The 19756-nt window shown below is 38.7% G+C and overlaps 1 protein-coding gene across 1 annotated transcript in view; it reads left to right on the top strand.

The window, feature by feature from the left end:
* The first annotated feature begins 4110 nt into the window (after positions 1 to 4110).
* Positions 4111 to 19756, top strand: part of LOC125280513 (plexin-D1-like) — a 46161-nt gene continuing 30515 nt past the window's right edge. Inside the window, exons 1-7 of the mRNA XM_048211090.1 lie at positions 4111 to 4264; positions 5246 to 5344; positions 9319 to 9408; positions 10232 to 10322; positions 10977 to 11134; positions 17569 to 17714; positions 18006 to 18111. Of these exons, the coding sequence (XP_048067047.1) occupies positions 5267 to 5344; positions 9319 to 9408; positions 10232 to 10322; positions 10977 to 11134; positions 17569 to 17714; positions 18006 to 18111 (669 nt within the window). The 5' untranslated portion in view covers positions 4111 to 4264; positions 5246 to 5266. The remainder of the gene's footprint in view (positions 4265 to 5245; positions 5345 to 9318; positions 9409 to 10231; positions 10323 to 10976; positions 11135 to 17568; positions 17715 to 18005; positions 18112 to 19756) is intronic.

Raw genomic sequence — 19756 nt, 5'->3', positions numbered from 1 at the left:
ACACACACACACACACACACACATGCATGCTCACACACACACACACACACTCACACTCACACATGCATGCTCACACACACTCACACACTCACACATGCATGCTCACACACACACACACACACACACATGCATGCTCACACTCACTCAAACACTCACACATGCATGCTCACACACACACACACACACACACACATGCATGCTCACACTCACTCACACACTCACACATGCATGCTCACGCACACACACACACACACACACACACACACACACTCACACATGCATGCTCACACACACACACACACACACACACACACACACATGCATGCTCACACTCACTCACACACTCAACATGCATGCTCACGCGCACACACACACACACACACACACACTCACACTCACACATGCATGCTCACACACACACACACACACACACACACACACACACACACACATGCATGCTCACACTCACTCACACACACACATGCATGCTCACACACACACACACACACACACACACACACACACACACACACACACACATGCATGCTCACACTCACTCACACACTCACACATGCATGCTCACACACACACACACACATACACTCACACTCACACATGCATGCTCACACACACACACACACACACATGCATGCTCACACACACACACACACACACACACATACACTCACACTCACACATGCATGCTCTCACACACACACACACACACACACACACACACACACATGCATGCTCACACTCACTCACACACTCACACATGCATGCTCACACATACACTCACACTCACACATGCATGCTCACACACACACACACACACACACACACACACATGCATGCTCACACACACTCACACACACATGCATGCTCACACACACACATGCATGCTCACACTCACTCACACACTCACACACTCACACATGCATGCTCACACTCACTCACACACTCACACATGCATGCTCACACACACACACACACACACACACACACACACACACACACACACACTCACACATGCATGCTGTAGTATTTCATTCAGCACAGTCTTCAACAGTGACTTTAGATGGAAAACACAGTTTAAAGTGTTGATCTGCAGCATGTCAGGTACATGTGAGTTCATTAACATGTGGCGTCTGTGAAGGTGATAATAAGCTCAGGGCCGCAGGAGACACAGTGCAGTGTATAAATTCACATCTAGAACAGTTTAAAGCATTCACACCAGTGCACGACTCTCTCTATATATATATTACTCTCTCAAACGATGTAAGAACATGCAGTCAGTTAAACGGAGGACTGTAATGTGTGGTTGCAAAAACAAAATAAAAAAATGAAAGGGGCTGCTCTAATTGCAGCAGTTGATTTTATTAAATGAAAACTCAAAGAAACAAAATATTCAGAATAATTAGACTCAATAAACTGGAACAGAACAACCGGTAAATCAGACGAGAACAGATAAATGAACAAAACACAGGGCTTAAATACCAAAGCAAACTATCGACATGAACATCAGATGCAACAACTCAAACACAGGAAACTGAACTAAAACAGATAACCTGTTACGAAGACAGATTCTCCACTAATAGTCATGTGACAGCAGTGCTCACATTTACACCTCGATTACATGAATGGCTTACAGTAATAAGATATTAGCTCTGAAATAAAATGCTCTGGTCATATTTCACCACAAAATCAAAAGAAAAAAAATATTACTTTACAAACTCATATAATAAATCAATTATAAACCATAGGTTTCATTTTTCTTTATGCAAAACATGCTGAGTTGAGGTGTTTTTAACAGAAAGAGAGAAAGACTTGAATGCAAACAGTGAGAGAAGAATCTGTGATAAGAGTGTTTTAGATGATGTCTGGTTCCTCTCACACACTCACACACAATCAGAAGTTACTCACTCCATCTGTCACACTGCAGTGACTCTAACACACACTCGTGCTGGATCTTATCTTAAACAAACACACACGGCCTCTCTCTGTGTGAGATAGCGTCGTAATGAATGCTGGGCTAATTGTGTTTGTGTGGATGAAAGAGCCTCTCCACCTCCTGCAGACACACTTCACTGCTTCAAGTCAAGTCAGCTTTATTTCTATAGTGCTTTACACAACACAGGTTGTTAGGAACAGAGAATAACAGAATCACTGATGAAAACTTCAAACTTCAAACTTAAAATGTGATACAAACTGAAGTTCTGCTGTAAAACATCTCTAGTGTCATTATTCAGATCAATAACATTGTAAAGTTTATCAGTTATGAAACAAAGTTGATCCAGCTATAAAGCAGCTCTACAGAAGACAATAGTCAAATGTTTCACTCAATAAAGCAGCTGTGTTCGCTTTCTGATCACTGGTGTGTCACTTAAGCTTGTGTTCCCTTAAAGGGTTAGTTCACCCAAAACTGAAATTTCTGTCATTAATTACTTACCCTCATGTCGTTTCACACCGGTAAGACCTTCATTCATCTTCAGAACACAAATTAAGATATTTTGATGAAATCCGAGAGGTATATGACTCGTCCGTAGACAGCAATATAATCAACACTTTCAATGCCCAGAAAGCTACTAAAGACGTATTTAAAACAGTTCATGTGACTACAGTTTCAACCTTAATGTTATAAAGCTACGAGAATACTTTTTGTTCGCCAAAAAAACTAAATAACTACTTTATTCCACAATATCTAGTTATGGGCGATTTCAAAACACTGCTTCATGAAGCTTCGAAGCTTTACGAATCTTTTGTTTCGAATCAGTGGTTCGGAGTACCAAAGTCACGTGATTTCAGTAAACGAGGCTTCGTCACTTCATAAGTGTTTTGAAATTTCAATGTTTCACCACTGGGGGGCGTGACTTTAGCAGTTTGATGCACACTCCGAACCATTGATTTGAATCAAAAGATTCGTAAAGCTTCGAAGCTTCATGAAGCAGTGTTTTGAAATTGCCCATCACTAGATATTGTGGAATAAAGTCGCTATTTTGTTTTTTTGGTGCACAAGAAGTATTCTCGTCACTTCATAACATTAAAGGAACACTCCACTTTTTTTGAAAATAGGCTCATTTTCCAACTCCCCTAGAGTTAAACGGTTGAGTTTTACCGTTTTCGAATCCATTCAGCCGATCTCCAGGTCTGGTGTTACCACTTTTAGCATAGCTTAGCATAGTTCATTGAATCTGATTAGACCGTTAGCATCTCGCTTAAAAATGACCAAAGAGTTTCAATATTTTTCCTATTTAAACCTTGACTCTTCTGTAGTTACATCGTGTACTAAGACCGATGGAAAATGAAAAGTTGCGATTTTCTGCGTAATCATTGCGCCTGCTGAACCCATGGAACAGCAGCAAAATTCCTTGATTATTACGCCGGAATGAGAGTTTAGCCATATCAGCCTAGAAAATCGCAACTTTTCATTTTCCGTTGGTCTTAGTACACAGTGTAACTACAGAAGAGTCAAGTTTTAAATAGGAAAAATATCAAAACTCTTTGGTCATTTTTGAGCGAGATGCTAACGGTCTAATCAGATTCAATGAACTATGCTAAGCTATGCTAAAAGTGGTACCGCCAGACCCGGAGATCGGCTGAATGGATTCGAAAACGGTAAAACTTAACTGTGTAACTCTAGGGGAGTTGGAAAATGAGCCTATTTTCAAAAAAAGTGGAGTGTTCCTTTAAGGTTGAACCACTGTAGTCACATGACTGTTTTAAATATGTCTTTAGTAGCTTTCTGGGTGTTTGAAAGTGTTAATTACCTTGCTGTCTATAGAGGCCTCACTGAGCCATCTGATTTCATCAAAAATATCTTAATTTGTGTTCTGAAGATGAACGAAGGTCTTACGGGTGTGGAACGACATGAGGGTTAAAAATTATGTTTCAATAAGCCGTCTTCTTGTGTGCATGTAGACAGGGTCAGTAATACATGTCGGCTGTTTCATGTAAATTCATACAATCTGACTAGTATGAAAGCAATTGAATGATTTGCAGGTAAAACATAACCATGAAGCTTCGTCTCTGACCCTCACGAGGGAACACAGCGTATGAATTCATACCAATTCACCAGCAAATCACCTGATTGTAAAATGCTTCTGAATGGTTATGAGAATGTGTCTGTGTGTGTTATAACGGTGCCGGATGTGTGTGTTCGTGTAGGTGCACGAGCTGTTTGAGTGCTGGGTGGCGCTGTTACTGGGACCCGCAGCTCAACTTGTGTGTTTCCAGCAAAAACAACACACAGCGTGATCTTCTGGAGGTGAGACACGTCACTCCAACACACACACAGTCAACGCACAATCACATACAGTGGCATTTCTCTTTAAATGCTCAGCATTTTCACTGTGAAACATGTTTGCTTGTAACCTTGAAATGTGCTTTATGGTAACAACTGCACAATCTTAATTGTTATAGTGTACCTATGTCAAGGTAAGGCCAAAGAAAGCAATATAGATTGATCTGTTCCAGACCCCACACACAGCAATGTGTCCTCAGCACAGAAGGCAATCCCAGGATGCATTGCAACACGCTGAATTAAGATAAAACTAAAACATTTTGCCAATATTTAATTTGGTTTGCTTACTCTGAATAATAAAACAAACTTTGTAAGACCTTAATGTTTAGTGTGATGCATCATATTTTCTGCTATGTACTAAAAATACACCAGAAAATGAATCAAACCCACAATAATTACTGCAGTCAGTAAGGCTTGCCAGTGTGTTTCTCAAGATGGCCCTTAAATACTGCTGGGGAATATGTGGCAATTTAAGACACTTAGGATTTGTTGTCTTTTTCTCATATGCTAAAGCTCTTATTTTCCATAAAAACAATCTGAAGGGCAGAATGTGGTCTGATTGCTCTTGTACAGTCATAAATAACTGATGTTTGCATTTAACTGTCACCACCCTTCCTCTGGTGTTGACACACACACACACACACACACACACACACACACACACACACACACACACACACGGGAGATTGCTTGCATTCATAGTTCTTATTCAGTCAGTCATGTTCAACGTTACATTGATACTGACGTATTGGGGTCTCATTTGGGAGCCCCAATCACCTCTGAGTAGTAACAAACGGGCCAATGAATATTGGCGAGTGAGATTTGCATCTCTGTTCCCTCCTTCAGGGAACGAGGGTTACATCAGTATCCGGGACGTTCTCTAAACATCAGTCACTATTGTTTTTGTTGAGTCTCATTTTTTCTCACCTCCTGTTTCTCTCCCAGAATTCCTCGTCCTGTCCCAGCATGGAGGCCCATGACGTTCCTCCGTTGCCCACTGGAAGCACTCATGTTTTCACCCTGGACCTGAAGAACGTAGAACATGTAGGACTCTGTCGTTTGTACACATATTTGACCCATAAACACACACACAAATGCACACAACACAGATCTGGATCACTGGTCAGCTGACAGGGTTCCTGTCTCAGGACGGATGGGCTTTGGTTCGCATGCCTCACAGCTCTTTTTTTGCCCTGTTCTTTGTGATGGTAAACAGAGATAATGATGCTTGAAAAACCTAAAAGGATGCCCTTTCTGAAAGCTGGAATACATTAGTGTTAAAATCTGAACAGAATCAGCTTCTGAACTCCCTGAAACGCCTCCATTGTGGTCTTGAGTTTTCTTCTGGGAACGAACACATCACAATATTACTCATTTAAATAATTCATACGCAGAATAAAGGGACGGGGCCTGGTTGAGTTAGTTAGTAGTGTGTTGAAACTGGTGGTTATGGTAAGGGGCGGGACATTTCCCAAACACCAATCACAACACACTGCTCCAGCTGACCAATCAGAGCACATTGTGCTTTTCAGAAGGAGGGGCTTCATAGAGACAGGAAATAAACAGGGGTGAGTTTCCCAAAGCGAACTATGGTCGCAAGTTCTGTTGTTACCAATAGAGTTCAGTGGGACTTACGACCATAGTTGGCTAACGATGCTTTCGGGAAACGCACCCCAGAGCATTACTGACAGACTGGGAAGAGAGGAGCTGCAACAATGGAGAATATGGGCAAAATAATGTGTTTTTTGAACATTCAAGAATGAAAGCATTACAGGAGAGGGCAAAAACAAAATCAAGACTTTGTAAAAGGGCATAATAGGTCCTCTTTAAGACAGCAGCAACATGCTATCAGTTTGACTCAGTTTGACACATTGACTCAAATTCACTTACAGTGGAAATGCTTTATATTGCACCATAGACTTCCATTCCACAACAGTCTGACCACTTTTTACTGATTCTTATAAAGTACATTATTTTCTGTGGTAACTTTGAGTTTTTCCATTTATTGAATGCATGAGGATGCACAGAATTAGTAAGATTTGCTGTTTTGCAAACTGGAGCGTGACAGTTACTTTTCACAAATGGAGACCAGAACGAAACATTCACAAATCGACAAGTCAAAAAACACTGAATCCAAACCAAAGCCTTTGATCAAGCTAACTAAACTACAGCCCGAATTCCAGAAATGTTGGGACGTTTTTTAAATTTGAATAAAATGAAAACTAAAATAGAACATAGATAACATAACAAATGTTTAAACTGAGAAATTTTATACTTTTATCCACTAATTGTGCTAATTTCAAATTTGATGCCTGCTACAGGTCTCAAAAAAAGTTGGCACAGGGGCAACAAATGGCTGAAAAAGCAAGAAATTTTGAAAAGATTCAGCTGGGAGAACATCTAGCTACTAATTAAGTTAATTGATATCAGTAACATGATTAGCTATAAAAGGCATGTCTTAGAGAGGCAGAGTCTCTCAGAAGTAAAGATGGGCAGAACTGTGAAAGAGTGCGTAAAAAGATTGTGGAATACTTTAAAAACAATGTTCCTCAACGTCAAATTGCAAAGGCTTTGCAAATCTCATCATCTACAGTGCATAACATCATCAAAAGATTCAGAGAAACTGGAGAAATCTCTGTGCGTAAGGGTCAAGGCCGAAGACCTTTATTGGATGCTCGTGGTCTTCGGGCCCTCAGACGACACTGCATCACTCATCTGGATGATTGTGTCAATGACATTACTAAATGGGCCCTGGAAAACTTCCAGAAACCACTGTCGGTAAACACAATCCGCCGTGCCATCTGCAGATGCCAACTAAAGCTCTATCATGTGAACATGGTCCAGAAGTGCCGTTGTGTCCTGTGGGCCAAGGCTCATTTAAAATGGACTGTTTCAAAGTGGAAACGTGTTCTGTGGTCAGAGAGATACGGTATGGGCAGCTTGCATGTTTTGGAAGACACTATGAATGCTGAAAGGTATATAAAGCTTATAGAGCAACATGTGCTCCCCTCCAGATGACGTCTATTTCAGGGAAGGCCTTGTGTATTTCAGCAGGACAATGCAAAACCACATACTGCAGCTGTTACAACGGCTTCATCGTAGAAGAGTCTGGGTGCTGAATTGGCCTGCCTGAAGTCCAGATGTTTCAGTTATAGAGAATTGTAAAATTTCTCAGTTTAAACATTTGTTATGTTATCTATGTTCTATTGTGAATAAAATATTGGCTCATGTGATTTGAAAGTCTATTAGTCTTCATTTCATTCAAATTTAAAAAACGTCCCAACATTTCCGGAATTCGGGTTGTAACACAACAGGTCCTAAGATCTGTTTCATAGAGTCTTGAAGCACATGAATCAGCTCTCCATGTGCGATGCGATGCATTCTCACACAAACGCACACGATGCTCCTTCTGCTGTATTAATTTGGATAATGATGGCCTCACAACGTCTGCTCTCTGTGTGGGTCTGGATTATGACTTCCAGATGAGCTCTTGCTTCACACATGTGCAGATGTATGAAGTAAGCATGCTCACTCATGAAATGTGTGTGCAGCTATTCATGATGTGTGTGTGCTGTTCATGTCATGGACATTCATTAGTTAAGAGTGTGGGAATAATTTTTGAGCCCTATTTATATTAGGTGTCTTTAAGTACTATATACTTCAATAATTGTTAGGATGTACTTATTGTGTTGATGTTGCATTACAAAACGCTTGTGCTGCTATTGAGGTGGATACGGGTAAGGTTAGGACAGGTTTGCTGGTATGTGTAGGTTTAAGGGTTGGAAAAGAGGAAGAACAATGTGATTATAGATGGAATTAATTACATGCAGGGTTTTTTAAAGGTGCCCTAGATTCAAAAATTGAATTTATCTTGGCATAGTTAAATAACAAGAGTTCAGTACATGGAAATGACATACAGTGAGTCTCAAACTCCATTGTTTCCTCCTTCTTATATAAATCTAATTTGTTTAAACGACCTCCGAAGAACAGGCGAATCTCAACATAACACCGACTGCGACAGCGAAAAATGGCAGATGGAGCAATAATAACTGACATAATCCATGATAGCATGATATTTTTAGTGATATTTGTAAATTTTCTTTCTAAATGTTTCGTTAGCATGTTGCTAATGTACTGTTAAATGTGGTTAAAGTTACCATCGTTTCTTACTGTATTCACGGAGACAAGACTGTCGTTATTTTCATTTTTTAAACACTTGCAGTCTGTATAATTCATAAACACAACTTCATTCTTTATAAATCTCTCCAACAGTGTAGCATTAGCCGTTAGCCACAGAGCATATAGCCTCAGATTCACTCAGAATAAAACTTTAACATCCAAATAAATACTTTACTCACATAATTCGAAGCATGCATACAGCATGCATGACGAACATCTTGTAAAGATCCATTTGAGGGTTATATTAGCTGTGTGAACTTTGTAAATGCGCTGTAATATAGTCGACAGCACGTGTGGCAGGGAGCACGCGATTTAAGGGGGCGGCGCCGAGTGTAAATCAGTGCATTGTTAATGATGCCCCAAAATAGGCAGTTAAAAAAATTAATTAAAAAAAATCTATGGGGTATTTTGAGCTGAAACTTCACAGACACATTCAGGAGACACCTTAGACTTATATTACATCTTGTGAAAAAGCATTCTTGGGCACCTTTAATACAAGTACAATGTGAAAATGTGTATGTACACAATAAGTGCATTGTATTAAATGATTCATTTAAATGTTAGCACATAGTAGTTATAGACACTTAACATAAAGTTGGACCCAAAAAGGATTTTATGAACTACTTAAACTGGCAATATCAGAAGTCTGACTCACTAAACGAAACACTCTGCGTGTCGTTTGAATGGCATTCCTGAGAGCAGCTGAGGACATGGGAATCACTGGATGTCAGAGACAGTTAGTCATCAGTCTGATGGTCTTGTGATGTTGTGTGAACATGCCTTCATGGCTCTGATGTGATTGGACACAGCTGTGGTCCTCATGCTTTGTGTGTGTGTAGGGCACCGCGCTGGACTGTGACTTTGGCGATGGGCAGCTGTACAGTGCGCAGTGGCTGGACGGGTCGTCAGTGAACTGCAGCGGAGTGACCGTAAGTTCATCCGATAGCAAGACTTACAGCAGCTGTCAGTGAGAGTGGAAACATGTTTGATTCAAATGCAGTCACAGTGGACTGCAAACTCACATGCATGTCTGACTCGGACACGTTCACGGAATAAAAAAATAAAAAAGGCAATTGTGACTTTTTATCTCTGAGGGAAAAAAATATGAATTACAGATTATAAACTCAAAAGTCAAAATTGATAGATACACTGCAAAAAATGCTGTTCTTACCTAGAGTTTTTGTCTTGTTTCTAGTCAAAATATCTTAAAGTTCTTAAATCGAGAAGCATTTTCTTGACAAGTAAAAATTATTTTCTTGTTTTCAGAAAAAATAAGTCAAAATTAAGTAAGTTTTTCCTTAAAACAAGCAAAATAATCTGCCAATGGGGTAAGCAAAATCATCTTATTTCAAACCAAGAATAAGCTATATAATCTTGTTTTCAGTTTGGATTAAGATTATTTTGCTTACCCCATTGGCAGATTATTTTGCTTGTTTTAAGGAAAAACGTGCTTAATTTTGACTTATTTTTCCTGAAAACAAGAAAATAATTTGTACTTGTCAAGAAAATGCTTCTTGATTTAAGAACTTTAAGATATTTTGACTAAAAACAAGACAAAAATTCTAAGAACAGCATTTTTGCAGTGTATAAACTTGCAATTTTAGAGAAAAAAAAGTCAGAATTATGAGATAAAATGTTGCAATTACCTTTTTTATTTTTTTATTTTGTGGTGGAAACAAGCTTCTATGTTTGTAACAAACTCAGAACTTTGATTTTTACAGATGAATAAAAGTGTTTCATATGTTTGTGCAGCTAAAAACTACAATGTGGAGCAAGATATTTCATCTGAACCTGCGGAGAAGAGGAACCAACACGTACATAGACAGTCCAAAGCCAATGACAGGTATCAGCACGCTCACATACACACACACACACACAAATAACAGACGTTACACTGGTGTGTTTCTTAAGGAAATGTGTGAAATCCAGCAGAAGCGCGTGTAGATTTCACACTTATGCTGAGCATGTGTCTCGTCACCATCAGACTGTCTGTTCACTCACACTGACTCATCAGAGCACACACACACACACGCATATGTTGGGTTTCCATGTTTTATGGGGAATTTTCAAAGGCATAATGGTCTATATGCTGTACAAACTGTATATTTTATCCCCTAATCCTAACCATACCCCTAAACACAACTCTCACAGAAAATGTCTCTCTGGTTCCCTGAGAAGGAGAATGAGATGCTGCGTCTTGGTGTTGAACGCCATGCATCACCGGTGTCTGAAACATGTGTAAACACACCAATATTCGTTGGCACACAGCAGTCCATGACGTCACATGTGGAGCGCCCACAAGCACATGTCCAGTTACAGCATGTCCAGATTGTGTTGACACATGCTGTTTTAGAGCGCACTGGTCATTTCCCATATCAGTAACACTGCTGTTCACTGTTGTGCACTGTGGTTTGATCATGCTGTCATGTGCTCATATAAACAACATTTTCACAAGGGCTTCAGTGGACAGATTTTGACTGTGTTAATGTGTGTGCAGTGGAGGTGTACAGCTGCGGTGCGGGGGACAGTGACTGCTCTCAGTGTCGGGGCCGTGAGACGCAGGGTCACATGTGCGTCTGGTGCCTTAACGACTGTCGTCAGCGAGACCAGTGCCAGACCATCACTGCACACTGCCCAAATCCTCAGATCCAGAAGGTGAGACTGACACAAACACACAATAACAAAGACATAGCAAAGAAAAATCATAAGTGAGATCGTGAACAGCAGTGAGGATGGATGGAGAATGCAAGAGATGAAAATCTAGTCAATATTTACTCAGCCTGCCGTTGAAGCTGTGTGACCTTATTTCATTTTCTGGGCAAGAAACGAAACATAATTTAATATTTGAGCAAAAAACAAAGGCCATATGGCTTAAGAGCAACAGCAGGTTGAGTAAATAAAGACTGAACTGAACTATTCCTTAAGGTTTCAGAAAAAGCTTCAACAATGTCTGAATTCTGCTCAGATTTGTCTAAAGTCTGCAAGCTCAATATGAACTCGTGAAACATTTATCTCAATATCTGAGCACTCACGTCAATGAAACCAAAAACTTCAGCGCTTAAGGACTGTAAATTGCTCTCTCATGTGACGCAGGTCACATGGTCAAGTTTAGTCATATTATTTTAGGTTGGTGAGTTATGTGACACACACATCAAATGTGCTGTTATAAGTTGCCAGTGTAAACCACCAGTCCTTCATTCTATTGTTCTATAAACAGCTGACACATTAGAAACAACAGAGGGATTGGTTTGGGTTCACAGAGACATAAACAAACATGATTTAACTGCACAGTATATTACGCCATAGTGCTTCTGACCCACATTCCCTGAACAATTCATCATGACACAGAGATGAGACAGAGATACTGCTGATCCACACCAAATGAGGTCAGAAAGTGCTTGGAAACAGACAGGAGAAAAGAGAAGCAATGGAGTGACTGTGCTCGTGTTGCAAGAATCCTCAGATGTAGAGCAAAGGTTCAGTACGGATCCGCTGCACAAACACTCATCGGCCTCTTTCATCTTTCATTTAACCATAACCATTTGCAGCAGATCTAAGATGATGTTTATTTTGTCAGATGTCAGCTAGGTATTAATGCTACCCGGCTGTGACAGTTATCACTCACGTTCTGCAGTTTTTATGGTAAACGTGAACAAAGTAAAGTCTGACCATAATAAGCAGTTAACATGTTTATCGTATGTAACAATGTAATAAGAGAAGTGTTTATATAAACCAAAATTAGTGAGTGAATGAATCTTGATTAGGCCCTGTCCCAAATGTCGTACTAGATCCCATGCATCTGTTTCAGGTTTCACAAGACAAAATTAATTTTGAGAAAATGAAATGCTGGATTTCATGACAAAACTCTGTTACGCTTGAATGCGTTTTGTACAGACATTGCATTTCAATGTGAAGTCATCACATCATTTTGTGCACAAAACTCTAAACCAAAAACAATGAATGAAAGTTCATTTCATTTCGTGGACATTCTGTGAATGCAGTTTTCATTTTGTGGATAACTATGGAAGCTTGTTTCCACCACAGAATAAAATAAAAGGTAAAAGGGTAATATCACACAATTTATACTTTACAACCCGAATTCCGGAAGTGTTGTGACGTGTTTTTTTTACATTTGAATAAAATGAAAACTAAAAGACTTGCAAATCACATGAGCTGATATTTTATTCACAGTAGAACATAAATAACATAACAAATGTTTAAACTGAGAAATTTTACACTTTTATCCACTAATTGAGCTCATTTCAAATTTGATGCCAGCTACAGGTCTCAAAAAAGTTGGCACAGGGGCAACAAATTGCTGAAAAAGCAAGAAATTTTGAAAAGATTCAGCTGGGAGAACATCTAGCAACTAATTAAGTTAATTAATATCAGGTCTGTAACATGATTAGCTATAAAAGGCATGTCTTAGAGAGGCAGAGTCTCTCAGAAGTAAAGATGGGCAGAGCTGTGAAAGAGTGTGTAAAAAGATTGTGGAATACTACAATCCGCCGTGCCATCTGCAGATGCCAACTAAAGCTCTATCATGCAAAAAGGAAGCCATATGTGAACATGGTCCAGAAGCGCCGTCGTGTCCTGTGGGCCAAGGCTTATTTAAAATGGACTGTTTCAAAGTGGAAAAGTGTTCTATGGTCTGATGAGTCCAAAATTTGACATTCTTGTTGGAAATCACGGACGCCGTGTCCTCCGGGCTAAAGAGGAGGGAGACCTTCCAGCGTGTTATCAGCGTTCAGTTCAAAAACCAGCATCTCTAATGGTATGGGGGTGCATAAGTGCATACGGTATGGGCAGCTTGCAGATGCTACACCATGGTAAACATGCTCCCATCCCAACTATTTTGAGACCTGTAGCAGGCATCAAATTTGAAATGAGCTCAATTTGTGCATAAAATTGTAAAATTTCTCAGTTTAAACATTTGTTATGTTATCTATGTTCTATTGTGAATAAAATATTGGCTCATGTCATTTGAAAGTCTATTAGTCTTAATTTCATTCAAATTTAAAAAACGTCCCAACTTTTCCAGAATTCGGGTTGTATATTTAAATCAGAATTGCGAGTTATAAACTCTGAATTGCAAGATATAAAGTCAAAATTGGCAAGAAATAATAGAAAACACCTTTTGTGGACAAAATTCACGCAGCAACACGAGATGCATTTCAAAATTCTTTCTCAAAACTCTCAAATCTTGATTCTCTGTACCTGTATGCAAGCAGAGTTATGCGACTTTATATTGGCTGGATGACATATATACATTTCTTTTGATGTTTGTGGCTGCAGTGCATGAAGCACAATAGATACATGTCTTGTAGTTATAACTAGTTGAAAGAAAAACTCTGTTCAAAGCATGATGCAAATTCAGTCTGAAGAAACTGTGAGTGTCCTAGTTTGCCATAAACTTATTTTCTGCATTTGAATGTTTTTAAAAACAGCCTGTGCTTTCTGTCCTCTATATTCACACTTTCTCTGTGTCTCTGTCTCTCACATCGGTAAGGGGTGTAAATGAAGAGAATAGCAGGTAAAATGACGTGAACTGAGACTCATTACACAGTTCAGTGATAATTATCATGTCAGGAGTGTTTACAGGCTTTCACAGAACTGCTGCTTTACAGGTTTTAAATTTGCAGATGTTTCTTTACATATATCCTACTTTGGTGGTTTGTGAAATTCAGTGTTTTTCATGCGATACTCTGCTACGGGACTGTCTATCTTTGTGATGAAACAACTTTTTTTTAGTACTTTTTTTAGTTTTTTTTTTTTTTTAACTTCCCAGAATTCTCTGTTCTCTGACTGGCAGGTAATTAGGGACCAAGCACATAAGGTCTTCTTCTTCCGCTATTGAGTCCATGGAAGCCCATAGAACCGCTTGCGAGTAAATTATGAAATTTGGCACACTGATAGAGGACAGTCTGAACATTAACCACAGCAATTTTAGAGTCTCCATCTCCCTCTAGCACCACCAACTGTCCAAATTTGCACTTACATTTATGCTTATAACTTTTTAACCGCAAAGACTAGAAACAAAATACTTTTTTCCTCTGAGTCAAATGCATTTTTTTTTTTTTTCATCAAAATTGGCTCAGATCATCTTCAGACCATGCTGACAAAAAGCTTTTTGATAACACCAACCATTCTCGAATAACACGTGAACGAGTTCGACAAAGAGCACGCCAAATTGGATGCAAGGCTATATCTTAGCAATGCTTTAGTGTATTGAGACGAGTCTTGGTACATGTCATCACAAGCATGATCTGAGACTACATGCAGCATTTCGTCACAGCGCCACCTACTGGTCAGTAGATATGGAAAAGGGCTATTTTTGCTGAAAAATTTCTGAACGGTTTGCCATAAAATCATAAAACTGTTCTCTTTAAGTTCAGTGCGGCATATGAGTCAAATAAAACCAAATTTTCCCATATTGACCATTTTGAATTTTGTGGTAAAATACTGTATTTTATGAACGCATTACCGTATTGTTACGAAACTTGTTATGTGCCGTCATGACAATGCCCTGAACGTACTCGAAATGTTTTTGTGGTCAAAATTTATAATGAAATTTTAAAAAATGATAATAGTGTCTAATTACTTTTGCCTATTTTAATGAAACTTTAATAGTAGATTTCTTGAGTCATACCAAGAACAATTGATTCCAGTTATGCCACATTCAATTGAACTTGTTGTCTGCCACTTTGAATTTCTTTAAAAACTTACTTTTTCAAAATCCTCCTAGACCTTTTGTCCAATTTTCACCAAAACTGGCTCAGATCATCTTCAGACCATGCTGGCAAAAATTAGTTAAAAGCTTTTTGATTGACCAAACCATTCTCGATTGACACATCAACAAACCTGAAAGCTGATTCTTTGGCATATTGACACCAAACTTTGCATTGTCTCCTCACACTGACCACACAACACCAATTTGGCAACAGCGCCACCTATTGGTCAAAAGTGATAAGCAATTCAATCATATTGTGGTTGTATTTGTGAGTTTTCAGCCATTTTGCCTAAAATAATCTAAAATGTCTTGGATTACTCATTGTTGCAGTTACTCTGACGTTCCCTGCCTTGCTTGCAGAACTCATCAAGCTTTTTTGTGCTTGGCCCCTTAATTGCTGCTTGCAGCTGCAATTTGTCATTGAAACTAGTGGTCGACTCACATTTGTTTCTTGTTGATACAAGTATCGCAAGAGCATGGTGCTGATTTATACATAGTTAAATACAGTTTAAAGTAAAGATGAATTGAATGAATGAAGCACTTAACATTTCTTCATAATTCACAGAAAGTGTGCTTGATGCATTGTGTGTTTGCATTGTAGTTCACACAGTTGTTAGCTCCAGATAAACACAATCACACACTTGTCAGTGATAATGACAGCATTACTGTGGCTCTGGCATCATTTCAAGTAGTTGAAAAAACTTCTCTTAGAATTGTGATCATAATGAAGACATGCAACTGAATGTAAATGTATCTGTAAGGACAGATGGTGGAGAAACATTGGCCTAGTGTTTTCATGATCATAGTGCTCATGTGAAAAGCACAAGTTTGGCTTGTTTCATTTCCTTATCCTGTTTGGCCCTCTTCACCTCCTCCTCCCTAACTTCCTGTCGTCTCACTGCGGACACTGTTGATGAAAGAGGCACAAAAATCACTGAAGCTGTTCTGTGTCTCTCTCTGTCATTCTTCTCTCATTACTCAGACTTCAGTTTTAACCCACAACAGTGGATTCGGCTCAGACACTCATTTCAGTCCAACAGAAACACACAAAACATCACTTTATAACAAGGTTCCATTCGTTAACATTAGTGAACTGCATTAGTTAACATGAACTGACATTGAACAACACTTCAACAGCATTTATTTATCTTAGTTAATGTTATTTCAGCATTTACTAATACATGATTAACAGTTTTTTTTAACTAATGTTAACAAAGATGAATAAATACTGTAACAAATGTAATGGCTCATTGTTAGTTATTGTTAGTTAATGCATTAACTAATGGGACCTCACTGTAAAGTGTTACCATTTTTTTAAATGCACTTATTCACCCTAAATACATAAAAAAGTGATACAGTATTTGGTAACACTTTAGTATGGGGAACAATTCTCACTTTTAAATAGTTGCTTATTACCTTGCATGAATTTTGGTTGTTTATTAGCACGTGTTAATGCTTTATTCTGCATGAACTTATTCTACATCCCTTAATCCTACCCAATACCTAAACTTAAATGCCATAACAACTATCTTACTAACTAGTAATAAGCAGTAAATTAGGAGTTTATTTAGGCAAAGGTCATAGTTAATAGTGAATATGTGTTCCCCATACTGAAGTGTTACCCAGTATTTTTTATTTTTGAAGCAAACCTGGACAAACTTAGAAAAGCAGAATTTCACATTTAGTTCCCATTTTCTGCATGAAATTTACCATTTCATTTCTATCCAAGATCCTCACTAGAGAGCATAACCATAATGGATGTTTTGTGGATTAGCAAATGTAAATGTTTAAGAATAAAGATACATGACCACCAGATTACACATCATTTAATGAATATTAGAATGATTTCTGTGACACTGAAGACTGGAGTAATGGTGCTGAAAATTCAGCTTTGATCACATGAATATATTACAGTTTACTACATATTCACATAGAAAACAGCTATTATAAATTGTAATAATATTTCACATTTTTACTGACTTATTTATTTTGACTGATAGTGTACATTAGAAATGTGTGTGGGTGTGTTTAAGGTGGATAGATTGTTTATGAGCAAAGCTTTAGTCTGTTTAGTCTGAGCCTCTGAATGGCTTACCCAAACCATAATGAACATAAACATTTTAACCATGTTAGGTTTATAATAACTGTACCAGCAGGATTTCAAAATAAACCATGTGATGAGCTTCCCACTCACTACGGCTACATTCGAGCTCTTTGTAAAGTTTTGTGTGAAAACTTTACACAAAAACTTCTGTGTAAAAATCTGCACTTACTGCGTCTAGTCAGTGGATTGTTCAATCACATGTGCTTGTTTATCTGAATCACGCCGTCATTCCTCAGTGATGATCTGTCTGTGCAGATTGAGCCGCTGACAGGGCCGCTGATGGGCGGGACGCTGCTCACGGTGCAGGGCAGGAATCTGGGACACAGTGCTGATCTCGTCAACGTCTCCATCGGGGATGTGCCCTGTAACCTGCTGCCTCAGTACTACACTGTTTCAGTCAAGTAAGTTCACACACGATGCAAACCGAAATTCAAATCAGCCTTTATCAGCATGACATGGTTTTTAAAATGTTTTAAAAACGTTTTTTCTTGGTTATGCAAACATTCCATTTTGTCATTCTTCAAACATTTTGGAAACGTTACTTTTGATTGTTCTCTGAACGTTCTGAAACAAGTAGTAACATTCGAAAATGTTAGACTGTCCAAAAACGTTCCAATAACATTTATACATTGGGCCGTGTTTTGGGTCATGACCCGCCGGTTGATGTCAGGAGTGTTTGTGTGTTGCTACAGGTTGGTTTGCGAGACTGGTGCATCGTGGGAAAAGAAGAGTGATCATGTTACAGTGAGCGTGGCCGGTAACGCAGTGGGCGTTTCAAAGGACACGTTCTCGTTTGTGGTACGTTCAAGCCTTTTGTTCTCTGTTCGTGTTTTAGTTTGTTCTTTTTCACACCCTCAGATTGATGATCTTCTCTTGCATTCACCCTTTTGTCTTCATCCTGATTTATTTTCCCATCACACCCTTCGCTGTGCTTTAGACCACCCTCGCATGAGGCTGCTAACAGATACAGAACATTTTCACTCAATGTTTGCATGATATGATGGCGTGTTTGAATGCATGAACTGAGAGCAAAGACAATACGCTCTCTAGATCAACTTGATTCACTTATAATGGCCATTGTGAACTTCAGGTTCCTTTTGTTTTGTCTGAAAGTTTCTGATGTCATTTTCACATGGCATTGAGAGATACTGTGGTTTGTTTTAAAATGAATGTGAAAGAACGGAAAGTGATTTGGTGCTGCTCAGCAGATCAGATGGGTTTGCTTTTCCTGCGCTGATTTCAGGGGAAAATCTGTGGAAAGTTGGTCGAATGTATTAAACAGAGTTGAGTTGAGTTGAGTTGAGCGCAGTGTACTGGACAACTGAGTTTAAACTGAAACATGGTTTGTTACTGGTCCAACATTCAGACTATCACCCAGCCAACAGGGAACGTTCTCAGAAAGTCTGGCAAACGTTCTCTCAAAGTTCTTCCAGTAATGTTAATAGAACGTTCGCCCAAAGTTATCTGGTCTTAATAATGTTCTCAAAACATCTTGGGACATTTTAGACGGTCATCTAACATTTTTTAAATGTTACTACTTGTTTCAGAACATTCAGGGAACATTCAAAACTAACGTTCTCATAATGTTTGCAAAATGGAACGTTCCCTTAACTGGACGTTTTGAACCGTCAGAGAAAAATAACGTTTTCATAACTTAATGGGAATGTTACCAAAACATACTTAGAATTCACTGCAAAAAATGCTTTTCTTAAGCCCTACTCGGACGGTAATTGTTTGTCACGTGGACATCTGTCAAAATAAATTTGCATGGCACTTCAGTGATAAAAAACTTCTGTATTCGGATGTTGATGTATTCATGGTAGAGGAGTGAGTTTTGTGGAAGCGTGCGCTGCTCACGCAGCCGGTTGCATGTTTGTCTGCTTTAAATAAAATTCCACGCTTGGAATAAAGAGAATAAATTCATATGAAATGTAATAATAATATCATATTTATTATTTGATTCTTTAAATCTCCTGTTTAAAAATAGGAAGATAGATGCACTATAGCCTATAGTTTAAATGGTTTTGTCTCGCATTTTATCTCAAATATGTCATTTTAAAAATGGGGAATTTAGCGGAAATTAGTTAATGCAGCCTCTTATTTAGAGTATGTGAGTTAAAAATGAAGTTGCTTTATATTTTTTTATGTAATTGTATATAACAGGCTACATATTTTAAAATGTTATTGCACACCTGCTTTATTTCCCTTTCTCATTTTTGGGGAATTTTCTTCTGTGGTGGAGCAGTGATGAAATATTGTTCTTGTAAATACATTACAACATTTCCATAATACATCTTTAAAATGCGTGCAATTAACAGTGAAGCTCAACACTTATCATACGGTGTTCCGCAGTGGCCAAAAGGGATTTAAACTGTGAATTTTGAATTGATCTCCTCTTGTAAACTCAGAGTGGATTCGGGTGGCAGTTACATTACCACATGAC

The sequence above is a fragment of the Megalobrama amblycephala genome, linkage group LG12, assembly GCF_018812025.1.
Source record: "Megalobrama amblycephala isolate DHTTF-2021 linkage group LG12, ASM1881202v1, whole genome shotgun sequence".
NCBI lineage: Eukaryota > Metazoa > Chordata > Actinopteri > Cypriniformes > Xenocyprididae > Megalobrama > Megalobrama amblycephala.
Note: the sequence above shows the minus strand (reverse complement) of the source record. Positions and strands in the feature narration are given on the sequence as shown.